The following is a 27,139-nucleotide window of genomic DNA, read 5'->3' on the forward strand; positions in this document are numbered from 1 at the left end:
AAGGGGCTCACACCGCTCACAGCATGACACCGGCCCCTGTACCCGGCAAGGCCCCGGTCCCCAGGCAGATACTGGCCTGCTTCACCACCTCGTCTGCTGCCGCTGTGGCCTGCTGCCGCGATCCCACTCAACCACCACCGGTAAGTTACTTTCGGACCATAAGATGCACCCCGCATTTTCCTTCCAAATTTGGGGGGAAAAAAGTGAGTCTTATGATCCGAAAAAATACGGTAGTTGTCTTATAGCCTTTATATTGATTATTTATAGGACTATCTATTGACCATACAGTATGTCTCTAAAACATTTAAATTACGTGTCAAAATATCAATACTATAAAATACATAAATTCAAAAAGGTGTTGCCACCAGGGCTATGGAGTCTATATAAATTGGACTGACTCTGAAAATACATAATAAATTGGGTACAGTAGTTCAATGCAAGATGTGCTGTAAAAGTTTTCATAAGAATTTGGGAAAGTTATGAAATGTCCTATAAATGTCTGTTCTGTTCCTCCTGATCTAAGATCTCGGCTTTTAGTTGAGATGATTCTGTTCTACACTTTATGTACATGCTCAGTAGTGAGGAAGTGCTGTGGAGTCAGAGTCGAAATCATAGAGTCGGAGTCAGGAGTCAGGGAAATTGCATAACAATTATTATGCAAAAAGTGTTTAGGAGTGATAAGGTAAGAATTTTTTTGTTTGTCAGTTAAACTCATTGATGGTGATGTGTGTCAGGGCTCTTTATATCACTGTAAGCAATTGCAGACACCTGTGCTAATTAGTTTGTCAGGTGTGTCCAATGAAAGGCAAGACTACTTAAGAAGGCTGTCCCACATTATTAAGCAGCCTACATTTTCTGCCAAAATGGGAAAGAAAAAGGATGTGTCGGCTGCTGAGAAGCAACAAATTGTGGAGTGTTTAGGTCAAGGCATGACTACAATCAACATTGCCAAGACACTTCATCCTGATCATCGCACAATCAAGAAGTATGTAGCTGATTCACAGTACACACGTGTGCGTGCTGATAAGGGAAAATTGAGGACTCTTTCCTACAGGCAATTACGTCAGGTTAAAAGAGCAGCGGCAAAAAAGCCTTGTCATAGCAGCAGACAAGTTTTTGAAGCTGCTGGTGCCTCCAACGTCCCCCAAACAACAAGATGCAGGGTCCTTCAGAGGTTTGCAGCTGTGCGTAAGCCATCCTGTCGACCTCCTCTATCCACTGCACACAAGCAGAAACGGCTCCAGTGGGCCAAACAATACATGAAGACTGACTTCAAAACTGTTTTGTTCACCGATGAGTGCCGTGCAACGCTCGATGGTCCAGATGGATGGAGTGGAGGATGGCTGGTTGATGGACACCCCATGCAAACACGGCTACGGCGCCAACAAGGAGGCGGTGGAGTAATGTTTTGGGCTGGAATCATGGGGAGAGAGATTGTCGGCCCCTTTAGGATCCCTGAAGGGGTAAAGATGAACTCCATAATGTATGTTGAGTTTCTCAAACAGCACTTCCTGCCATGGTTCAAGAAGAAGAACCGTGTATTCCGCAGCAAGATCATTTTCATGCATGATAATGCACCGTCTCATGCTGCACATAACACATCGCATCTCTGGCTGATATGGGCATAAAAGGGGACAAACTTATGGTGTGGCACCCATGCTCCCCTGACCTCAACCCCATTGAGAACATCTGGAGCATCATTAAAGGAGTGTCTATGATGGCGGGAGGCAGTTCACATCTAAGCAACAGCTCTGGGAGGGTATTCTGTCCTCATGCAAAACAATTGAAGCAGAAACCATCCAAAACCTGACAAATTCAATGGACGAGAGAGTTCAGAAGCTCCTTTCGAACAAGGGGTCCTATGTGCAAATGTAACATCACCTAGGATAAAGTTTTGAGTTGAAAACTGTTTGATTTCAGTTTGTAATAACCTGCTAATGCTTATAATTTCAAAAATGACCATTTTTTTGTTCTTTATTAAAATGAAAAGGTTGAAAACTCTGCTGTGCATAATAATTTGGAACATGCATTTTGAGTGCAGTTTGAGTGTTTTATTTTTAAAAAAATATACTGTTATCATAGGCAGTTTGTACAAAAACCTTTCAATTGTACTCTAATAGTTATTTGACTGGAAAATTACAATGACTGCAATTCATATAGGTAATTTGGGAAAATCTGAGAAAATATTATTTGCATAATAATTTGGAACACAGTGTATTTCCCAGGGAAAAATATTCTAATCCTTTTTGACGCACTGCAATGGCCTGCAACTAAGCAAAATAGATGAAATTGTACAAAAAGTGACAAAGGTGTTGCCCATAGTGTAAAAATTGCTCAAATCCTAGTGGTGAACTTGCCTTTACTGTGAATTTCAGCTACTCAAAAACTGGGTAAGGCTATGTTTACACTTTGGTTGCGTTTTTTGCAGCGTTTTTGCACACTCTGTTTTCTATGCGTGAAAAAAAACACCAAGCGTACACATGTGATTTTTGAAAATCTCATAGCTTTTGCTGGTACTGTAAATAACAGCTTTTAATTTGCATAAAAAGACCCTGAAAAAAAAAAAAACACTACAAAACGCAACGTGTGAACATAGCCTAATGCTCAACTGCCAGTTATTTTCTTCACTACAAGATACTTGGCTGCATTGTGTTTCTGATTGACTAGAGCACACACACTGTAAGATGAATTAATAGCGAGTATTTTGACTAACATTTTTATGCAGATTTTTCCATCTCCAAGCAGTATAAACGTGAATGTTTATTGGATGATCAGGTGATGTGTATATGTGTAATGAGGAGGGGTGAAGCCTAATGATATCAACACCCTTTATTAAAAGGAATCTGTCACCCCCTGGCACTTATCAGACCTCTATTATGGGCATACAGGTGATAGAAATGTAAATCTATACCTACCTGTATGGCCCATATTAGAGGTTTGGTTGCTTTGAAATGTCTTATTATTAAATCTGTTTTCTTATGCTTGGGGGTCAGGGGATGGGAAGAAATCCCCTCCTACGTAGTGAAATTCAAGACGTGCAGTCTCGTCTTCCAGATCCCGCACATCACCTATAACGCAAGGCATACCTTTTTTTTCTCCCAGCTATATTTTTTCAAGTATTGATCTTGTGCGCAGGGGCCCGGGAGTCACTGTGACTCGCCGGCGCCTGCACACAACATACCCGACCATAGACTGGAGGAAGACGTGCGCCTTGCGTACAAGGTAAATTGCGCAGGCGCGGGATCTGGCTATGAAACTGCACATCACAGGGCCCTGTGACGTGCAGGGGAAGGGGGGGGACGGACATTGAAATTTACTACGTAGGAGGGGATTTCTTCCGGTTCCCCGGCCCGCAAGCATAAGAAAACAGATTTAATAAAAAGACATTTCAAAGCAACCAAACCTCTAATATGGGGAATACAGGTAGGTATAGATTTACATTTCTATCACTGGTATGCCCATATTACAGGTCTGATAGGTCCCAGGGGGTGACAGATTCCCTTTAAGGTGTGGAGAATTATTAGGCCGCTTGTTTTCCTCAGGCAAAATGGGACAAAATAAGAGATTTACCTGACTCTGAAAAGTCAAAAATTGTTACAAGTCTTACATAGAGAAGCAGCACTTTTGAAATTGCTAAGATATTGGGGAGTGATCAGAGAACCATCAAAAGCTTTGTTGCTTTGTTATTTTTGTTAGGAAAAATAAACGCATATTCATGGCCAAAGAGTTGGGAAGAATCAAACGTGAAGCAATCAGGAACCCAGTATCCTTCAGAGCGCTAATATTCCAGAACTGCAACCTCCCTGGAGTGCCCAGAAGTACAAGATGTTCAGTGCTCAGAGACATGGCCAAGGTATGGAAGGCTAAAACCTGACCACCACTGAACAAGATATAGAAGGTGAAACGTCAATACTGAACAAACATTTTCTACTGTAGTATTGTATAACAATCGGCAATGCTAATAGAAAAGTATAGCAAGTCATAAATTGGTTAGGTATTTGTAGAATAATCTAGAATTATAGACTTTGTAGAATAATCCAGCATTATAGACATAGACTTAATTATGGTCTGTTAATGAAGCAATCTTTATTTTGGTGAAGGCCATGGGGGATTGCGGCCTCATCCTCTTCTTAAAGAATCTAGCATGTCCAGGTAATCACTAATTATTTTCTCTCGCAATGAGCCAACCAAGATCCTTTAGAAGGCATCTTGATGATTTGTTTTGTTATTGCTGCACGACTTGTGTTCTCAAGATGCCTATAATTAAACCTGTTGGATGGCAGCTGAGTCTTCGCCACAAGAAAATTCACATTTCTTTTCAATAAGTAACACTGTGAGACACTGGATGCCCTGGGGTCATTAAATTGACACTTGTTTGCTGGCGAATCACATTTTTTCATTACTGTGCAACGATTAAGGGTAAATATTGCATAACATCTCTAAAGATACAATTTTACCTAATTTCTAGCTGGAATATCAAAGGTCAATTCGCCTTAAAAAGGGAACCTGTCAGTCGATTCATGCTACCCAAACAACAGGCGGTATGACTGCAGCCAGATATGGTTTACTCGGAAATGCTCCTACGTTTCAGAGAAAACCATTTAACCCCTTTACAGCCTGTGCCGTATTTGTACGCAACAAGGCTGTAACTCCCGGTTCAGTGAGGGCTCTGGTGGTGAGCCCGCACTGAACGGAGCACATGTCAGCTGATTCTTACAGCTGACATGTGCCCGTAACAGCCGCGGGTGGAATCGCGATCCACCCGCGGCTGTTAACATGTTAAATGCCGCTGTCAATCTCTGACAGCGGCATTTTAGAGCGCCGAACCGGAAGCGCGTCACTTACCCCGCCATCGGTGACCCCGTCACATGATCACGGGTCACCGATACGTGGGCATGACAACCCTGGGTCTGCAGCAGACTCCAGTGGTTGTCATGAGCTGATCGCTATGAGCGCCACCTAGTGGTCGGCGCTCATAGCACAGGACCATTTCTGCTGCATAGAGGTGATCTGCTGATCATCTCTATGTAGCAGAGGCGATCAGACAAGTGCTGCTTCTAGACTCCTATAGAGACTATTGAAGCAAGCAATGAGTGAAAAAAAAAAAAAATGTTTTTAAAAATATAAAAAAAATTAAAAAGATATAAAAGTTTAAATCACCCCCCTTTCGCCCATTCAAAATAAAATAATTAAAAAAAAAAACACATACACATATTTGGTATCGCCGGGTTCAGAATCGCCCGATCTACAGTGCCTACAAGTAGTATTCAACCCCCTGCAGATTTAGCTGGTTGACACATGCGGAATTAACTTGGCATTGTGACATTTGTACTGTAGATCAGCCTGGAAGTGGGAAATGCACTGCAGCAAATTTTTTTTTTTTTTTTTTTTTTTTAAACGTTAAAAGTTAATTCAGAGTGTCATTTATTATTCAACCCCTCAAACCACAAGAATTCTGTTTGGTCCCCCTAAAGTATTAAGAAGTAGTTCAGGCACCAAGAATAATGAGTTTCAAATGTGTGGATTAAAGATCTCTTTTGCCAGCCTTTTCTGACTATTTAAGACCCTCCCCAAACTTGTGAACAGCACTCAGACATGGTCAACATGGGAAAGACAAAGGAGCATTCCAAGGCTATCAGAGACAAGATCGTGGAGGGTCACAAGGCTGGCAAGGGGTACAAAACCCTTACCAAGGAGTTGGGCCTACCTGTCTCCACTGTTGGGAGCATCATCCGTAAGTGGAAGGCTTATGGAACTACTGTTAGCCTTCCACGGCCAGGACAGCCTTTGAAAGTGTCCTCCCGTGCCGAGGCCAGGCTTGTCCGAAGAGTCAAGGCTAACCCAAGGACAACAAGGAAGGAGCTCCGGGAAGATCTCATGGCAGTGGAGACATTGGTTTCAGTCAATACCATAAGTAACGTACTCCACCGCAATGGTCTCCGTTCCAGACGAGCCCGTAAGGTACCTTTACTTTCAAAGCGTCATGTCAAGGCTCGTCTACAGTTTGCTCATGATCACTTGGAGGACTCTGAGACAGACTGGTTCAAGGTTCTATGGTCTGATGAGACCAAGATCGAGATCTTTGGTGCCAACCACACACGTGACGTTTGGAGAATGAATGGCACTGCATACGACCCCAAGAATACCATCCCTACAGTCAAGCATGGTGGTGGCAGCATCATGCTGTGGGGCTGTTTCTCTGCCAAGGGGCCTGGCCATCTGGTCCGCATCCATGGGAAGATGGATAGCACGGCCTACCTGGAGATTTTGGCCAAGAACCTCCGCTCCTCCATCAAGGATCTTAAGATGGGTCGTAATTTCATCTTCCAACAAGACAACGACCCAAAGCACACAGCCAAGAAAACCAAGGCCTGGTTCAATAGGGAAAAAGTCAAGGTGTTGGAGTGGCCTACTCAGTCTCCTGACCTTAACCCAATTGAAAACTTGTGGACGGAGCTCAAGAATAAAGTCCACATGAGACACCCAAAGAACCTAGATAACTTGGAGAAGATCTGCATGGAGGAGTGGGCCAAGATAACTCCACAGACCTGTGCCGGCCTGATCAGGTCTTATAAAAGACGATTATTAGCTGTAATTGCAAACAAGGGTTATTCCACAAAATATTAAACATAGGGGTTGTATAATAATTGACCCACACTTTTATGTTTAAAATTTAATAAAATTCAACTGAGCAACATAACGTTTTGGTTTGTAAGATTTATGCTTCTGTTCATAAAACCTACTCTCGTTTGCAGTTTGAAGGCTCTAACTTATTTGCATCTTATCAAACCAGCTAAATCTGCAGGGGGTTGAATACTACTTGTAGGCACTGTATCAATACAGAAAAAGAATTAATCCAATCGGTAAACAGCGTAACGAGAAAAAAATTCCAAACGCCAGAATTACGCTTTTTGGTCGCTGCAACATTGCAATAAAATGCAATAGCGGGCAATCAAAACATCGGATCTACCCCAAAATAGTATCAATAAAAACTTCAGCTCGGCACGCAAAAAATAAGCCCTCACCTGGCCCCAGATCCCGAAAAATGGAGACGCTACGGGTCTTGGAAAATGGCTCCATTTTTTTTTTAGCAAACTTTGGAATTTTTTTTCACCACTTAAATAAAAAAGAACCTATACATGTTTGGTGTCTACGAACTCGTAATGACCTGGAGAATAATAATGGCATTTTGCAATTTCACCGCACTTGGAATTTTTTTCCCGTTTTCCCGTACATGATATAGTAAAACTAGTAATGGCGTTGAAAAGTACAACTCGTCCCGCAAAAAATTACCGCTCACACGGCCATATTGACCAAAAAATAAAAACGCTATGGCTCTGGGAACAAGGGGAGCAAAAAACAAAAATGCAAAAACGGAAAATCCCAGGGTTGCGAAAGGGTTAAAGCTCCGGCCATAGTGAGAGATCGGACTGGTCTAGTGCTGCTCTGTCTGGGTTCTTCCTGTACTGCTACAGGTGATTAACAGGTCTCTCCCTATATACACACACATGGGAGAGACCGGTCAATAGAGTGTGCGGGAAGAAGCCTCTCCCTGTGGTCCGAGGCCGGATCCCTAAACTGATTTCTGTGAAACACCAGGGAATTTCGGAGAACAACATACCACCAATCGTGTAGTCCAGGCTCTAATACATGCTGCCCGGGGTTTGGCCAGCATGAATCGACTGACCGGTTCAACGCCTCATTCAGATGTTTGTGAATCAAGTACGGGATCTATTTGTGATTTTCAAGGATAAAACACGAACCCATTAAAGTCTATTGTGCTATTCACATCTGTTTTTTCACATGTCCGCAGGTCCATTTTTCATCCATGTCTGGGATCAAAATTACACATACAAGCCTTAGGGTATATGCACATGATAAGTACTTGCTTCAGAGATTTCTTCGTCTTTTTGCAGGGGGGAAAAACGCATAAAAACGTGTTTTTGTATTTTTTTCATGCATATTTTTACTAGAAAGGGTGAAAAACACTGCAAAACAGCTGAAAGTATTGACATGTTGCAGACATGCAAAGGAAAAATCAGCAACATGTGCATGAGACTTCAGGAATCACATTTATTTCATGGGGACTGTAAAAAGCTGCATTTTTCGTATCTATAGCGTGCTGGAAAAACGAGACGTGTGAATATAGACTAAGAGTCCGTGAAAATTACAGACCGCACACATGGCCATCCATGTGCAATCCGTGTTCTGTCCAGTTGTAACTTGCTTTGTATGAGAAGCTTTGTATTATATTTATTTTTTAATTACGAGGAAATGACGGATCAAACACTGGTGGAAATCTGACCGGAAACACTGATGAAATATGGTTGGTGCTTTTACGTACGAGAAAAATCACTGACATCTGAATAAAGCCTTAGATTGTCTTCATTGAACAATGGTACATATGGGGAACTTTGGGAATTAAGACTAAGATTGTTCTTTTATTACAGAAGGGGCAAACAGCACTAGGACAAAAAAACATAATGGGATACTTGTACATGTAATATACACCTGCACATAGACTCCTACAACTGAAACAAGAGATATATGTAAAAGCGACATAGGAGTACCAGTGTGTGAATTAAAAGTGCATGACCCAAGGTCAAGTGCATGTAGAGTGGACATTAATAATTAAAGGGCGAGATTTGTTTGAAGGGTGAAAGGAGAAGGTGTCCAATGAATATCGGGGGAAGGAGAGGAGTAAACTAATCTGTCAAAAGTTGAAAGGTCAGCGTGTCACTTATACACCTTTCCTCAATTGTGTGGATGCACTGATGCATTGAATACCTACATGACATAATGGATCTATATTATGACATTGATGCTCATTCTATGATGGTACAGGTAAAGGAGAACGTTTATTATATTTCTGATCACCATTTTGAAAGGGGAACTTTGGAACAGCATTATCATACTATAATAGCATATAGTCGTTCCATATGAATGCAGATCAATGGTCTTTCTCATACATTGGCAAATTAGAATATGTCCACTGTAGTCGGATGCCTGGGGCCCAAGGCAATAACTTTGGTCTGCTAACAATATATGTATCTGACAGTTTCACAGTAAGGAAGCAGTGTATATAGCAAGTATTTTAGGGGCAATTTTTGTGAATAGCCCAGAGCTATTGGTTGACTTAAAGGGAACCTGTCATGTTCCAAAACGCTATTATCCAGCAGATATGGGGTTAATCTGCAGGTTAATAGCATTCTAAAGTTGTGTGGATGTCGCACTGGAAGCCAGTTACCAAGAAAAAATTAACTGTATTCCTCGAGGCAGCCTTCGGTTTTCAGTCATAGAGGCGTGGCTTCAGTCACCACTTAGTAGCACACCTCAACACTGACTGACAGCCAGCTCAGCAGTACGTCAGTGCATTCTGACCACTGCTACATCTACAACAGAGAAAATATGGATTCTATCCAAACTACATCAAGCAGTTCAGTAAGTGATACATCTCTTGAATCAGGGTCTCTGTCCCTACATCATGCTACCCTCAGGTTACAAAGCAAAAACCTGCTGACAGATTCCCTTTAATTGGTTTGCTAGTGCCTTTATTACACACCATATTGTCCTACTTGTAAATGGCATTATAAAGTGCCTCAATCTGGGACCTATCGGAAAAATACAATCAAAACAATATAAAATGTGAAAATAGCCGATCCTTTTTATTTTTTAGCTACAGATTCCCCCTGCACTAAGCTGAAGAGCAACACGCTTCTTTGTATAAAGAAGAGATATATTGTAGGCAGTGGGGCAAGGAGCCAAGCATTACAATTATCCAATTAAAACTTTGATGAACAACATACACGACTAGCTTTATTTACACCAATTTTTTAATAAATGGAATAACCTTTAAAGGGCAGGCAATTTCGGCTGTTTTGTGATTAATAGATCACCTGCATTTTCTCTAGATACTGTAATTGATGTGCATTTAAAATCAATTATTACAAAGCATGCTCACAAGCCAGCGCAAAAAACCATACCCAGTGCTGGCTCTCAAAGCCTATCTCTAGTATAGAAAAGCATTACCAGCCCAGGCGCACATCAGAATAGAAAGATGTTCTCTATCCATCCATTCCATAGCTTCGAAGCACAATCTCGAGGACTATGTTTATGAGCCGAAAGTCAAAGAAAATGCACGTCATTTTACAAATAGCTTGAGCATCCTTAAAAAAGTGCAAGTTTTTATCACGTTTCTATCAGTGCCTACCATAGAACATTGCTGCCCCCAAGTGGCCAACTAAGGAAGCAAGGAAAGAAAGAAAGGGATGTGCTCTCTAAATATGAAGGACTATATGAAAATAGATGGCAATAGGGATAGCAAAACAGCATGGGATAGAAAACCCATGGATTTACAGTCACTGATGACATGACTTCAAAATATATTCATTCATATCCAATGCTGCAGCTGATCCTGTATATAGCAGAGATAGTAACGGCAGATCACAGCGTTCCCAGCCTTCATGAATTAATAACGATCAGCCAAGATAATTGTGACTGGAGTCCCTTCTCTGACAGCAGGTTTGCACCTTAATCATCTTACACCTTCCTACGATCATCTGCACATTTGTATTAATGAGCACGCTGCAATCCATTCCCTCCCATGTACACAGCAAGCTAACAAATTGGCCTAAATCCGATGTCTGCCAGGAGCAGTCATATTAAAACAAGGCATAATCCTTAGAAACAGAAACTGCTGTAGAAAATTATCTCATATACGTCTTGTGCAATGGTACAGAAATGCCGTCTCCATGCAGACAATGACAATTGTTCTCATTTTTTTAGTCTTTGGATATAAGCTGAAAAGCATTGCGGTATCTGAGGGATGCTTTCTGCCTTACTCTGTGTAGGGGGGATAACAATACCATTAATTGAGATGGGAAAAACTGCTGACAATTTCCTCCTAAGGGGAGAACAGATCTGCCCGAGTTAGTAATTACTGTGCACACCAAAAAGAAAAAAAACAATGCTATACAATGTGAAGGCAACAATGAAAGACATAAATCCCTCTTCTTCATCACAGACATTTAAATTCTGCGATTTAAAGGGAATCGGTCATCAGGTTTCTGCCACTTAATTTGAGAGCAGCATAATGTAGGGGCAGAGACCCTGATTCCAGTGATGTGTAACTTATTGGGCTGCTTAGTGTAGTTTTGATAAAATCTGTTTTATCAGCAGGTGATTATCGATAGAGGACTAGTAAACCTGCTACCAAATAGTCAAGCATATTCATGAGCTCTGTATATCCCAGCCCCCACCGCTGATTGGCGGCTTTCTAACTACACTGTACATGGGCAGAAAGTTGCCAGGGGTGTGGGCGGGGTGATACAGAGCTCAGCATTCTGCTGGATCAGCACATAAAACATGGATTTTATCATAACGACAGCAAGCAGCTCAGGGACACATTCACTGGAATCAGGGTCTCTGCTCTTACATCAAGCTGCTCTCAGATGGGGTAGCGAAAACCTTGTGACAGATTCCCTTTAAAAGGGAATTGTGGTATAGAGAGCAATACAAGAAAAAAATCCAAGATCTAATCCATGATCTAGACTCAGATATAACACAGGATTGTGTGATCAAATTACTGCGTGGGATGGCACATGAAGCATCACATATCGGAGCACTATATGAAAAAAATGAGTTTTAGACATCTGTGAATCACGTAGGTGCTCACGGATAGAACACACACCTTTATAATCTACGTAGTCTGTTTTTTTGAGGACCATGTGTGCGTAACATGTCTGTTTTCGATCTGACACAAGGGAAACCGTAGCACTGCTGGTAAGGTGCACCAGTAGGGTCCATCGCCAATTGTAGTAACAAGTAAAACAGGGCACTCAAAGATTGAATTGTATATGATATTTTAATTGCAGTATCAGCACAATCATTAAACGTTTCGGTTGGCAACACCTTCCTAAGTAGACTGCGCATGAACGATAGGTCTGGGTCCAGAAATGTGCAGATGATCATACATAGGGCGAGGTGTGCATTAAAATACATCCACAGGTATGTCTGTAATTAACTCAGATGTTGCCAAAAAACTATCAGAACCTTCCAAACACATGACATCATCATATGCGCAGTCCAGAATTGTTTAAAGGCATAAGAATCTTAGTGTATGTAAACTTTTGACTTTGCAGTAAGTAATAAAAATGCCTTAAAACATTCTCTCTCTCATTATTCTGGCATTTGGCAAATATTAAAAATTATGGTAATCCTAATTGACCTAAAACGGGAAAGGTTTATTCTGATTTCATGTCACATATTGAGAAAAACATGCATATGTGTCTTTTTATATAGTGTATGTAAACTTCTGGTTTCAACTGTATATATTTTAAAAAAAAAACACAAGTATGCAGAACGTATAAAATATGCAATAAAGTGTGCAGAACGTATAAAATATGCAATAAAGTGTGCAGAACGTATAAAATATGTCAGGTGCCAGGCAGTGTCATGAAATATATAAATCATTAACAAAACCCATATTATGCTGACACACAATAGTAATGCTGGAGAATGCCACCATAAACAATTGTTCATGGTGGTAGTCATGATGATGAAAAACATATGCACATGCAATACATAGTCAGGGACCATAATACAAACAAGAAATAAAGGATAGCTCAAGATGTCCAGACAGCCCGACTCGCGTTCCGCACAACGTGCTTCATCAGGGGTAAGATTTAAAATAAAAAAAATAAAAAAATCAAAAACTTTGCTTTATTCACCCTCCTCAGGTCCGCTGCTCCCGATATCTATTACTGTCTGCAGTGCTGACGTCGAGTAGACAGCGCAGCTGCCAATACATAAGCTCAGCATCACTCCCTGAGTTGACGGCATGAGCAGTTGAGTTTCTGAGCTCAGTTTTTGGCTGCAGCGCTGTCACCATCTCATCAGAACTGCAGATAATAACAGACACTGAGAGCAGCGGGGGTGACCCCAGCTCTCCTAATAGACCGGGGCTCTGAGGTAGGACAAGTGACTGATCACAATGCATTTTAATGTCAATGGTGTAGCACAAGTTATCATACAGTATGTGAAAACAGAATGAGTACTTAATAATCGTTATACCATTTATAGAATTTACTATGTACAACTATTTTTCGGTGTTTTTTTTTATTCTCACTCAGTTTCATATATTAACTCAGAGATTCACTGAGAACCTGCAATTTAGAAAACATCAGAAAATAGCTTGAACAGTAATTTCCCAAAATTCTGGATGGGTCTAAGTAGAACACAGGATATTAACTTTAGTTGGAGCATGCTTGACCCATAAACTCTCCTGGTGGCACAGCTGGGGCACAAGAGCCTTGTTCTAGAGTCTGTGGAGGTGCCATCAGCGGGATCCCTAGAGATCAGGCATTTAGCATTATTCTGCGGCTAGGCGATAACGGTCTATTGTGGGACAAACACTTCTCGCACACTTGCAGAATATTAAGGTTATGAAGTCTAATGTATGTTCATGCATGTTTATATAATAGTTACATGTTATTATATGAAATGATTACATGGGGATTGTGTGGGAGACAGACATATTACAAGATATAAAAATATTCAACTTACCACCTAGAGATTAAAGTAACACAAGAAGTCCAAAAAGACAACCATAAGGATAAAGGAAAAAAAAGTAAGATACCAAATTAGTTTATTTATCTTGTATTTCTCACCTGCTTTCTAATGTTCCAGTATAGGTAATGGTATGCAGTTATGGGAAGGGCAGATTTAGAGATGATTATCTTTGCATTCAGCTATGCAGTTATTCCTTACATTCATACAAACGTTTATGCAGGCTGGGTTTAGACAGCCATATTAAAGGGAATCTGTCAGCAGGTATTTACAATTTAAAGAAGCACTCCCATCAAAGTTTTTATCCTCTTAATAAATTACAATCATATTATATAGCACTGTGTACTTTTTGGCCTTTCTATCCAGTTAATTCTTCTCTCTTCCATTAGGTCGATGACATCACATGATTAAAAAACAGACTAGCTGAATCCTTCTGAGCTCTATATAGAAACAGAAAGTCTCCTTCATTGCATGAGTCATCATTAGAATTTTGATGGGAATGCGTCTTTCATCTGAGAGCAGCACAATATAGGGCAAGAGATCCTGATTCCAGCTACCATATTTGTCACTTACTAGGCTGCGTGCTGTAGTTTTGTTATGCTCGCCGGTGGCACACATGGTTCATGGACCCACTGTGCCACGGGCCCTGGCTTGCCTAGGAGGGGTGTAGATAAGCGACTACCTGGTGTTCACTGAAGTTCCTGAAGGTGGAGTCAGGCTTGAGCAGCAGGTAGCCACCAGGTACCAATCTTAGGCAGTCCCCGCTACCGCAGCTGCTGATCCCAGGGGGTTGGAATCGTTGGACGAGAACATGGGAGCAAAATCACAGACAGGAAGGATTCGGAGACTGACAGACAGTACAAACAACGAGGACCTTGGAGACAGGTACTTGTTCAGACACACAGGTCTCAGAAAACGATGCAAGGACTAAAGGAACGACACTGGATAAGGAAATTACTATAATGGACTAAGGACAGGGCACCAGGCAACATCAACATACAGTTGTACAAACACTACCACTAACAAACTATAGTGGTTGCTCAGGCACCTCCCTATTCGGGAGGGTGCTTTTTATACAAGATGCCTCCCAGCTATTGGTTTGGAGCATCTTTGCAGGTGCGCGCGCTGCCCCTTTAAGAGCAGGGGAGCACATATGTGCGCACTAGGTGTGCTGCCGAAAGCCTGTGCGGTATGCACGGCAATGGACGTTACAAGTTTCAATACAATCAGTGTTTTATCAGCAGGAGATTATCACTGCCTGGCTAGGTGTCACATACACGTCTGTCATGCTAATCTGTGTAACTCTGCAACCACCACCGATTAGCAGCCTGCTGACACATAAAGCTGCCAATCAGTTGTGTGTGCGGGGTTATATACAGCTTAGCATTATGACCACTGCTACATACAGTGGGGAAAATAAGTAATTGATACACTGCCGATTTTGCAAGTTTTCCCACCTACAAAGAATGGAGAGGTCTGTAATTTTTATCGTAGGTACACTTCACCTGTGAGAGACAGAATCTAAAAATAAAACGAGAAAATCACATTGTATGATTTTTAAATAATTAAATTGCATTTTATGGCATGAAATAAGTATTTGATCACCTACCAACCAGCAAGAATTCTGGCTCTCACAGCCCTGTTCGTTTTTCTTTAAGAAGCTCTGCTACTCTGCACTCATTACACCTATTAATTGCACCAGTACGAACTTGTTACTGTATAAAAGACACCTGTCTACACACTCAATCAATCAAAATCCAACCTCTCCACCATGGCCAAGACCAAAGAACTGTCTAAGGACACCAGGGACAAAATTGTAGACCTGCACAAGGCTAGGATGGGCTACAGGACAATAGGCAAGCAGCTTGTTAATAAGGTAACAATTGTAGGCGCAATTATTAGAAAATGGAAAAAACATAAGATGACTGTGAATATTCCTCGGTCTGTGGCTCCATGCAAGATCTCGCCTTGTGGGGTAAGGATGATTCTGAAAAAGGTCAGAAATCAGCCCAGAACTACCTGGTCAATGACCTGAAGAAAGCTAGGACCACAGTCTCAAACATTACCATTAGTAAAACACTACGCCATCATGGATTAAAATCCTGCAGGTCATGCAAGGTTCCTCTGCTCACGCCAGCACATGTCCTGGCCTCTTGAAGTTTGCCAATGATCATCTGGATGATCCAGAGGAGGCATGGTAGAAGATTATGTGGTGAGATGAGATCAAAATAGAACTTTTTGTTATCAACTCCACTCGCCGTGTTTGGAGGAAGAAGTGTAAGAACACTGTCCCAACCATGAAGAATGGTGGTGGAAACATCAAACTTTGGGAGTACTTTTCTGCAAAGGGGACAGGATGGCTGCACTGTACTGAAGGGAGGACAGATGGGGTCATGTATCGTGAGATTTTGGCCAACAATCTCCATCCCTCAGTAAGAGCATTGAAGATGGGTCATGGCTTCGGTCTTTGAGCCTGACAATGACCCGAAACACACAGCCAGGGCAACTAAGGAGTGGCTCCATTTCAAGGTCCTGTAGTGACCAAGCCAGTCTCCAGACCTGAGCCCAATAGAAAATATTTGGAGGGAGCTGAAAATGTTGCCCAGCGACAGTCCTGAAACCTGAAAGATGTGGAGAAGATCTGTATGGAGGAGTGGGCCAAAATCCCTGCTGCAGGGTGTGCAAACTTGGTTATGAACTACAGGAAACATCTGACCTCTGTAATTGCAAACAAAGGTTTCTGTACCAAATATTAAGTTCTGTTTTTCTATTGTATCAAATACTTATTTCATGCAATAATATGCAAATTAATTATGTAAAAATCATACAATGTGATTTTCTGGATTTTTTTTTAGATTCTATCTCTCACAGGTGAAGTGTACCTACGATAAAAATTACAGACCTCTCCATTCTTTATAGGTGGGAAAACTTGCAAAATCGGCAGTGTATCAAATACTTATTTTCCCACACTGTATATACGGTAATTGAAAAAAACAGGGATTCTATTAAAACTACACCAAGTGATATATCCCTAGAATCAGGCTCTCTTGCCCTACATAATGCTGCTCTCAGATTACATGACAAAAACCAGCTGACAGATTCCCTATAAAACCTGGGCCAGTCATGTCCGCAAATTGCGGATATGACTGGCACAGTGTGAAGCTCTGTGTGCTCATCCTCAGGAGTAGCCTGTTACTGATATCTACTATTTTGGTCCATAAATCGGACTAGACTAGTGCATGCCGTGGTTTTTTGTTGGTGTGCAGATGCACACTGTTTATTACTGGATCAGTGTGCTATACAATGAGAACAAGAACTGAAAATACAGTCCATCTGTCTGAACCCAGCCTTAGTCCTACATCATTTTTCCGACCACACACACGACCCTTATATATTCCCGGATAAAGGAGATCCTGCTTCTCATTATTAGAATAACAGAAGGGAAGGAAAGTAAGAAGTGAATCTCCAAGTTCAGATATGAAAGGTATTTACTAGAATACCGCTTCAGCCTCACAATTTCCTGATGTTTCTGACTGCAATTACATATCTGCTATCATAAACTCCAAGTATTTCACAAGTGATTTTCCTTCCAGACAGTCTCTAGGCAGCTGACAGTACACCTGTTTGTGTTTTGTCTTGTGTCTGAAGAATTAATATTCTTATGTTTGAAGCCACAATGATGTATTATTCATGCGAATACTTACATGTCCATGAAGATCAGTATTGAGAAGCATAATTGCACAGGTAAGACAGTGGATGCCATCTACAAAATATGGAAATAGACACATTATTGTAGAAATACACGCCTCGGAAAAGGGCTCTGCTGACATCTTTTATAGTAAATAATTGTATTACTTTGAAATAACAATTCTGGAGCACCTTTACTTATAATTCCGTGTTGTGTCATTTCTAGTAAAAATGTTTTTTCTCCTAAAATGTATGTATAAATTGACAAATAGGTGGGTGCCCAAACTATGGTCAGCATGTATCAGAGACAGGATCCAACTGCTGCTATTTATGTGTACTGTATAAAGAGACACCCGTAAGTCAGGAGTGTACATAAATATCATAGAGCCTAATAGGGCCCCCTGAAAAAAAATAAAAAATTCTGCGGCATCTCATGGGGGCTATATTTCACAACTTTGCAGCCATTCCAATGTAATTTTGATCCTATTGAAGCCCCTTAGTATTCCCACTCCATAAAGTATGATGCCAATAATAGTGCCTCCCAAACTCAGTATGATACCCCCACAGTGAATTCCTCCATACGCACAGTATGTTAATTTCACAGTGCCCACCCTCCCCCGCAAAGTATGCTACCCCCACAGATCCCTCACAAAGTATGATGCCATCAGTGACTCCAACACAAGTATGATGGCCCCCACAGTGACCCCAACACAGTATAAGGCTCCCACAGCGTTCACACAATATGATGGCCCCTACTCAGCCATAAACACAGTATCATGGCCCTCTATACAGTATCATGGACCCCACACAGCCCTCCATACAGAATAAAGGCCACCAATCAGCCCTCCATACAGAGTATGATGTCCTCACACAGCCCTCCACAATGTATAATGGCCCCACACATTGTATAATGGCCTCTTACAGCCCTTCACACAATATAATGATCCCCACATAGTATAATGATCCTCACACTGAATAATACCCCCCACAGTATAAGCCCCCCCTCACAATATAATGGCTCCTATAATAATAGGCCCCCACACTGTACAATGGCCCCAATATAGCCCTACAAACAGTATAATGACCCCCACACTGTATGTTTCCTACATAGTCCTCCATCAAAGTGTTTCAAAGAAAATATACCTGACAGTATCAACAGAGCAAGTCACTTACTCATGTTGCCAGGTTCCTTTTAATTTATTCATACATTTCTAGGGTGAAAAAGAGATAAAAAGAAGACACAGAGGTATAAAAAGATGCTGTAGAATGTAATCTATAGATCGGATTATCCCTGAAAACGCCTCGCAGCAGCGATCATATGCATTGATGTGACGTCATCTATGCAGCACAGGAAACCTGTCAGGGAGTGTTGAAGTTGCAAAAGATTTAGCAGGTAAATAATACATCTTTCATTCTCATACAGAATTTCCCTCTTGAGTTAATTTTGTTGATCCCAGACAACCCCTTTACCACTACAGAATCTTAAAAAAGCTAGAAGCCTCTGAGCAATTAAGTACCCTTCTTAATATAACACTATACACCACATACCACCCAAACTTAAGCAGAAAGGACATTATTCAGACATATTGTCACGATTCCTCCTATTGGTGTGTCTGGACGTGGTGATTGACAGTTCAGTAGTCCAATCTAGGGCTGGGACATGCTCTGCTGTCAGTATTTTGATGGACAGCTCAGCCATCCAATTACAGCCAGTTGTAGCTTAGCTCAAGTGGTGTGTGTTTACTCTGTACTCTAAGTTCTTATATTCTGATCTTTATTGCCCAACCTTGGATTGGACTTTGACCATCCATTTGCCTAGCCCCTTTTTCTTGATCAGCTACCTTCCTGGAATTCTGACCTGGGACCCTGACCTGACTTTCCCCTTAGATTACAATGAGCTCTCTTGGTATCTGACCCAGGATCTCTTGACTACCCTGGCCTCATGGCTTTTCCTTGAGTAGTGACTAGTGTCACAAATATGTTGGGTCATTGGATGTATAAGACTGCATTTCAAGCATTCAATAAAATTAACCAAAAATGAAGACATGAGAGTCTATTCGCGAGAGGCATATCTACGGGGAAGCAGCCGACCCGGGGCATGTGCTCCGGGTGAAGCCGGCAGGGGGGCACAGTCAGGCCACCTAATGCGGCGGTCTGAAGTGTTTCCCCCAGCGGCTGCATTTTGCTGTTCCCCCGGACTGGGAGTCGGTAGTTCTCTGAGCCGGCTGTCAAGCTGACAGCTGGCTTCCAGTATTCAATTGTACTTGCGTCTTTCAGATACAAATACTATTGAAGCTCTGACTGCCATGTTAGAGTGAAGCCAGTAGCGTAATCAGGTCATGTGATCACGCTGCTGATGTCACTCCTCGACGCACATTGGTGGCAAGTGCTCCACATTAGTGGAGCTGAAGACACCGAAGATTAAATGTAACGGGGAGGGGGATTTACAGTGTGTAGGGGCTATTTACAGAGTGTGGGGGCTATTTACCGTGGTGGTGAAGATTTACTGTAACGGGACTGGGGGAGATTTGAGGACACAAGTTTGGGGAGCAAGTAAGGGACAGGTGCAGACACTATATGGAGAGCGGGAGAAATTTGAAGACACAATATGAGGGGTGAGATGTGGGGCATGTTTAGGGGGATGGGTGCAGACACAGCAAGGTGAGTAACGGGGTGGGTGCTGACAGAGTATGAGGAGCGAGGGGAAAATGTATGCGGACACATTATGGAGAGCGAGGGTGATGGGATGGGTGCGGACACAGTATGGGGAGTAGTGGGATGAGTGAGCAGGCAGTATGGAAAGTGAGAGAGTAAATGTTTGAGGAGGGAGGGGGAAATGTGTGAGGAGACTATTAAGGGGAATAGTGCGAGGAGACAGTATGGGGAGAGAAAATTGTGAGTGGGCACAAAATAAAGACTAAGTAGTGTGGGGGGGTAGCATGGGGGAACAGTGTAAGGGCACAGCCACGAAGGAATAGTAAGCCAAGGAGGGTGGGGGTGTGATGAGGGGGCACAATATAGAGACTGGGCCCTATAGGGGGGACATAGCGTGAGAGGACAGTGTGAAGTGGGTCCAAATATGGAAAGGCGAGGGCAGTGTGGAAGGCATGTACCATAAGAGGGACAGTGTGCTGGTCATATTTTGTGCAGGGAATATAGTGAGTCGCAATTATTTATTCAAGGATTCAGCGTAGGGCAGATATTTTTATTCAGGAGCATTATAATGACACTGCTATCTCTAAGGGCATTGTGTGGGGATGTGCTGCACAAGCCTGGAGAAGATGGAAGTCTGCAGAGATAAGCTGTGGGTGTGAAGAGTCATCATGGAGTCTGGACAAAATGAATAAGAAAAGAAAGAAAAAACGACTCCAGAAACCACGTCATCTATAAGGTACCTAGATGTAAATGTTTTTTGTGATACTGCCTAATTCTCATATTTTTATTTATGCTAGGAGCATTAAAGGGGTTGTCCACGTTTGTGATGAATCCGCAGTCATTCTACATGACTGTAGACTTCTGAATTCTCACATTGTGCACTGCACAATGTCAAAATTCTCTTGTGTCGGCGATTGGCATACATGCAGTCACATGCCGACTAGACATGCGTGGCCTCATTCAATGAAAATGAATTGAGCGAGGCAGGACAAGTCCAGTCGGAATGTGGCCAGTAGTATACAAATCACATACTTGTGCAAGGGAGAATCCTAAAAGTGTGCAGTGCATGCGCTGTGAGAATTCAGAAGACTGAAATCACATACAGTGACTGCAGACTTTCACCTCAAACCTGGATAAGCCCTTTAATTATAAGTCCTGTAGCCAATCCTAACAGTGTGTAATATCCTCACTGTCAGGATTCAGCTCTGCTTGCTGGTTCCAGCAGTCATCCAATGGCCACTTCATTCATATGCGATTTTCATACTTATGGTCATGTGACAACGAGCTTCTCTTCCTGCTTCTCTGTTTTTCACTGACTATTGAGAGAATTAGAGAGAGCAGCTCATTGGCACGTGACTAAGTGGAAAATCGCATATGTGCTTTGGTGTGGGGCGCCAAACTGAATTCTTTCCCTGGGTGCCAGAAAAATGGTTGCACATCCAGTTGGAAGAAAGTCTCAAGTGGGGTACCACAAGGCTCTGTCCTGGGCCCTGTGTTCTTAAACATCTTTATCAATGATTAAGATGAAAGATTTGAGGGTAAACTGATTACATTTGCTGATGATAGAAAGCTAGGAGGGATAGCTAACACTAGAGAAGGCAGAGAAAGGATTCAAAAAGATCTAAACAAACTGGAACTGTGGGCAGCAACTAACAGAATGGTTTTAACAGGGAAAAATGCAACATCCTATATCTGGGCAAGAAAAATGAAAAAAAAGCAGATACAAAATGGGAGGAATAGAGCTAAGCACATGTGAAAAAGACTTGGGTATACTAATAGATCACAGACTGAACATGAGTCAACAGTGTGATGCAGCAGCATAAAAAGCAAACACAATTCTGGATTGCATTAACAGAAGCATACAGTCTAAATCATGTGAAGTAATTATCCCCCTCTACACCTCCTTGGTCAGACCTCATCTGGAATCCTGTGTCCAGTTCTGGGCACCACATTTTAAAAAAGACATGGAAAAACTGGAGCAAATTCATAGAAGAGAGACCGGTCTACAAACAATGTCCTACGAGGAACGGTTAGAGGATTTGGAAATGTTTAGCTTTCAAAAGAGAAGACTGAGAGGAAACTTAATAGCTGTCTACAAATATCTCAAGGGCTGTCACTGTAGAGAAATCAGCTTTATTCTCACTTGTACAAAGAAAGACTAGAAGCAATGGGATGAAACTGAATGGGAGGAGACATAGATTAGATATTAGAAAAAAACTTTTTGACAGGGTGATCAATGAGTGGAACAGGCTGCCACGAGAGGTGGTGAGTTCTCCTTCAATGGACGTCTTCAAACAGAGGCTGGACAGACATCTGTCTGAGATGAATATAAAAACTGACCAGCACCTCCTAGCTAGTTTTCATAACTGTTGTCTTAGCTGGCACCTGTTGACACTAGCTAGGAGGTGCTGATCAGTTATTTTATTTGTAGCAAACTCCTGTGCACTCCTATTCCCATCAGCCGTAGGTTGTTTTAATTAGCTGATTCCTTCCTGCCCCATAAATTGTAGGCTTTTTAGTCCAAGAGAGGTTTTTCATTAGGACAGGGATTTTTTTATCAGGACAAGGACCCAACAACAAGGTATGCTTTGCTATTGGCTGTTGGGCTCATACACATTGGCCAATTTATGTGCTAAGTACCTTCCTTCTACTGTAAATTTTTCTAGAGCAATATTGCTATTCCATTTTTACAAAATTCCACATGTACATAATGTAGCAAATATCTATTTTTCATGGCAGTAATGCAGTTCCAATTGTCTAAATTTACCATTCTATCAACCTAGAGTGCAGCTATATATTTTTTTTATATCTTTCTGAGATGGTTTAGTGAATTCGGCATTGATCCTGGAGGTCCCTTCCAACACTAACATTCTATGAAAACCTAGATACACCTCTGCAGTATTCGCAATGTATGCAACTGTACACTACAATGGGGATTTAGGTTTGCTATGCAGGTTAGAACATTTTGCTGACAAATATACTGAACATAAACCAAAATTTGGTGTAAACAGAGTCTGATATTGTTAATTTTAGATCTCTCTGCTTTCTTTTAGAAAACGTGCACTTATTTCTGGTCTAAGTGCAGAAGTGAACAGCTAAAATGAAGCAGGTTTCTCTGTAATACCATTATTTTGTGCAGCGTAAATACAAAAAGCAGCCAGATAATAGTACAACTCCAACCAGTAGATGCAGAATGCGAGAAAAGGGTCATCATTTTGGAAACTTCTCCTACAAGGCGCAGTAACATGCAGAAATCTTGTAATTTCCTATTGTGTTCAGAACCAATAGCAGAGTACATTGGAAAGTTGTATGTCAGGGACATGAGTAAAATAATTAATGGCCCTAACATGTAATATAATTCTAACAGGTTAATGATGACACTTTGAAGAAAGTTTCCCAATATGGAATCAATATAATATTAGCAAGTATTTGATTAAAACAATGTTTTCATGTATTGAATATAACAGAAACACATCAATATTAGGATATTGCATACCTGGAGAAAATATTGTATTTGGATTGCATTGAAAGTATCTGTTGGAGAAGTGGATTAATACTCTCTCCCTTTCCTGAGTTTCCCCAATAAGTGAGAAGGCTTTAAAGAAACTCCTGTTAAAAAGACAGAACAAACATAAACTTACAAGCAAAATACAAGTTAACATAAGTCAGTTTTTTTGCCATTACTTCTTTCCCTGTCACTTACTTATTTCTTACTGATTGACATGTGTAACTTTATCAGAATGTATGTTGGTGGAGAGTGTAAGGTGTGGTGCGGGATATGTGCCTTTAATTCTGCAGTACCACTTAGAATGTATGTGAACAAAGACCACCTGCAAACTGGACCCATAATAAGCCTATCATACAGTAGAAGGCAAAAATTTGGACACACCTGTTCATGCAATTATTTTTCTTATTGGAAAATTGTTGTAGATTCAGAATGAAGGCAGCAAAACCAATAAACATGTTGCTGTAATTGTTGCAGATGCTGCAGATGTTGCTGCTGCTGGCTCTGGACTAAATGCTTAATAAGCTCCTCCATGTTTCCAGACATCTCTGGCTGGCTGACGGCCTTCACGCAGGACATCCACCGTTCTTCTGTGGCAGGTACACGTGTTCCTGGATCTTTGCCAACACTCTCACACCAACTGTGGTAAATTGACTTGCTTGGCTCTCCGGAGGCAGACACAGGACACACGGTTTGAGTAAACTTCCTGTGGGTTTATTGTGCGGCATAAACTCCAGCAGCATCCCATAAAAATAAACAGACCCTCTTGGGGTTAACGGGAAACAAAAGATGAAATATAACAGAGTCCTCTAGCCAGCAAAGCCTTTGCCGGCTGCAGATAGTGCTGTGAAGTTTCAGCAACACCAGTCATCCGGTGTTGCTTTCTGGCATCAGCCACACACAGCCTGGAGACTTCAATCTTCAGACCACACACTCCACACAGGAAAACAAACTGACTGAACATTTAAACCCTGTTCAGCAACACCCTGGGGGGGGAGGTATGGGGAATGACTTCCCTCCCATCTCTACGTCATTCCCATAAAAACACACCCTTTTAAAGAGGTAACCCGCAGCATATAACTTCCTGACAGAAATTAAGTAGGTCTTAGATCACACAGGAGAGCATCCTGAGTGACACATACCTCCCCTTTCATATAAAACCAGTGACTCTGTCACAATATACATATATACAGTGGGGGAAAAAGTATTTAGTCAGCCACCAATTGTGCAAGTTCTCCCACTGAAAAAGATAAGAGAGGCCTGTAATTGACATCATAATAAGAAAACAAATCCTGGAAATCACATGTCTGATTTGGAAAGAATTTTTTTTTTAAATTTTGGTGGAAAATAAGTATTTGGTCAATTACAAACAAGCAAGATTTCTGGCTTTCACAGACCTGTAACTTCTGCTTTAAGAGGCTCCTCTGTCCTCCACTCATTACCTGTAGTACTGGCACCTGTTTGAACTTGTTATCAATATAAAAGACACCTGTCTGCAACCTCAAACAGTCACACTCCAAACTCCACTATGGTAAAGACCAAAGAGCTGTCGAAGGACACCAGAAACAAAATTGTAGCCCTGCACCAGGCTGGGAAGACTGAATCTGCAATAGGAAAGCAGCTTGGTGTAAAGAAATCAACTGTGGGAGCAATAATTAGAAAATGGAAGACATACAAGACCACTGATAATCTTCCTCGATCTGGGGCTCCACACAAGATCTCACCCTGTGGGGTCAAAATGATTTTAAGAACGGTGAGCAAAAATCCCAGAACCACTCGGGGGGACCTAGTGAATGACCTGCAGAGAGCTGGGACCAACGTTACACAGGCTACCATCAGTAGCACACTATGCCACCAGGTACTCAGATCCTGCAGTGCCAGACGTGTCCCCCTGCTTAAGCAATTACATGTCCTGGCCCGTCTGAAGTCTGCTAGAGAGCATTTGGATGATCTAGAAGAGTATTGGCAGAATGTCATATGGTCAGATGAAACCAAAGTAGAACTGTTTGGTAGAATCACAATTCGGCGTATTTGGAGGAGAAAGAATGCCGAGTTGCATCCAAAGAACACCATACCTACTGTGAAGCATGGGGGTGGAAAGAGTGAATGGGGCCATGTATTGTGAGATTTTGAGTGCAAACCTCCTTACGTCAGCAAGGGCATTGAAGATGAAACGTGGCTGGGTCTTTCAGCATGACAATGATCCCAAGCACACCGTCAGGGCAACGAAGGAGTGGCTTCGTAAGAAGCATTATAAGGTTCTGGAGTGACCTAGCCAGTCTCCAGATCTAAACCCTATAGAAAACCTTTGGAGGGAGTTGAAAGTCCGTGTTGCCCAGTGACAGCCCCAAAACATCACTGCTCTAGAGGAGATCTGCATGGAGAAATAGGTCAACATACCAGCAACAGTGTGTGCCAAACCTTGTGAAGACTTACAGAAAACATTTGACCTCTGTCATTGGCTACAAAGGATATATAACAAAGTATTGAGATGAACTTTTGTAATTGACCAAATACTTACTTTCCACCAAAATTTGAAAAAAATTCTTTCCACATCAGACAATGTGATTTTCAGGATTTGTTTTCTCATCTTTGTACCTCATAGTTGTCAATTACATGCCTCTCTCATCTTTTTAAGTGGGAGAACTTGCACAATTGGTGGCTGACTAAATACTTTTTTTCCCCACTGTGCATATATTATATATATATATATATATATATATATATATATAGATAGATAGATAGATAGATAGATAGATAGATAGATAAATAGAGAGAAAGCGAGAGAGTGTGTGTGCATGTATGTGTATTGTGACAGAGTCACTGGTGTGATATATGAGGGGAGGTATGTGTCACTCAGGTTGCTAACCGGTGTGAGCTGAAACCCACAAAATTTCTGCCAGCATGTTATATGCTTGAGGTTAACTCACTTAAAGGGTGTGCTTTTTTGTGAATGGCAAAGAGGGTGGGAAGCCATTCACACTACATCCCCTCAGGGTGTGGCTGAGCAAGGTTTAAATGCTCAGTCACTATTTTTTCCTGTCTGTAGTATGTAGTCTGGAGAGTGAAGTCTCCAGGCTGTGTTGGGCTGAAGCGAGAGAGCAACACCGGAGGACTGGTGTTGCTGAGACTTCACTGTACTACCTGGAGCGGGTAAAGGACTCTGTTATACTTTATCTTTTGTTTTCCCGTTAACCCCGAGAGGGACGGTTTATTTTTATGGGACACTGAAGTTTATGCCACACAATAAACCCGCAGGAAGTTTACCCGAACCGTGTCCCCTGTGTCTGCCTCTAGAGAACCAAGCAAGTCGCTTTACCACAGTATATACACTGCTCAAAAAAATAAAGGGAACACTCAAATAACACACCCTAGATCTGAATGAATAAAATATTCTTATTGAATACTTTGTAATGTACAAAGTTGAATGTGCTGACAACAAAATCACACAAAAATCATGAATGGAAATCAAATGTATTAACCAATGGAGGCCTGGATTTGGAGTCACCCCCAAAATTAAAGTGGAAAAACACACTACAGGCTGATCCAACTTTGATGTGATGTTCTCAAAACAAGTCAAAATGAGGCTCAGTATTGTGTGTGGCCTCCACGTGCCTGTATGACCTCCCTACAACGCCTGAGCGTGCTCCTGATGAAGTTGAGGATGGTCTCCTGTGGGATCTCCTCCCAGACCTGGACTAAAGCATCCGCCAACTCCTGGACAGT

At 41.8% G+C, this 27,139-nt stretch overlaps 1 protein-coding gene across 5 annotated transcripts in view; it reads right to left on the reverse strand.

The window, feature by feature from the left end:
- PSD3 (pleckstrin and Sec7 domain containing 3) overlaps positions 1 to 27,139 on the reverse strand; it is a 902,747-nt gene that overhangs the window by 304,450 nt on the left and 571,158 nt on the right. For 3 of the 5 annotated variants that reach the window (XM_073636969.1, XM_073636972.1, XM_073636971.1), the window contains 2 exons: positions 23,405 to 23,517; positions 17,269 to 17,329 (listed from right to left, as the gene is read on the reverse strand). In XM_073636969.1, coding sequence (XP_073493070.1) covers positions 17,269 to 17,329; positions 23,405 to 23,517 — 174 coding nt within the window. The remainder of the gene's footprint in view (positions 1 to 17,268; positions 17,330 to 23,404; positions 23,518 to 27,139) is intronic. The other 2 variants (XM_073636968.1, XM_073636970.1) reach the window with 1 other exon arrangement.

The sequence above is a fragment of the Phyllobates terribilis genome, unplaced genomic scaffold (assembly GCF_046119375.1).
Source record: "Phyllobates terribilis strain yellow unplaced genomic scaffold, ASM4611937v1 Scaffold_1__5_contigs__length_1240528914, whole genome shotgun sequence".
In the NCBI taxonomy this organism is placed as follows: domain Eukaryota; kingdom Metazoa; phylum Chordata; class Amphibia; order Anura; family Dendrobatidae; genus Phyllobates; species Phyllobates terribilis.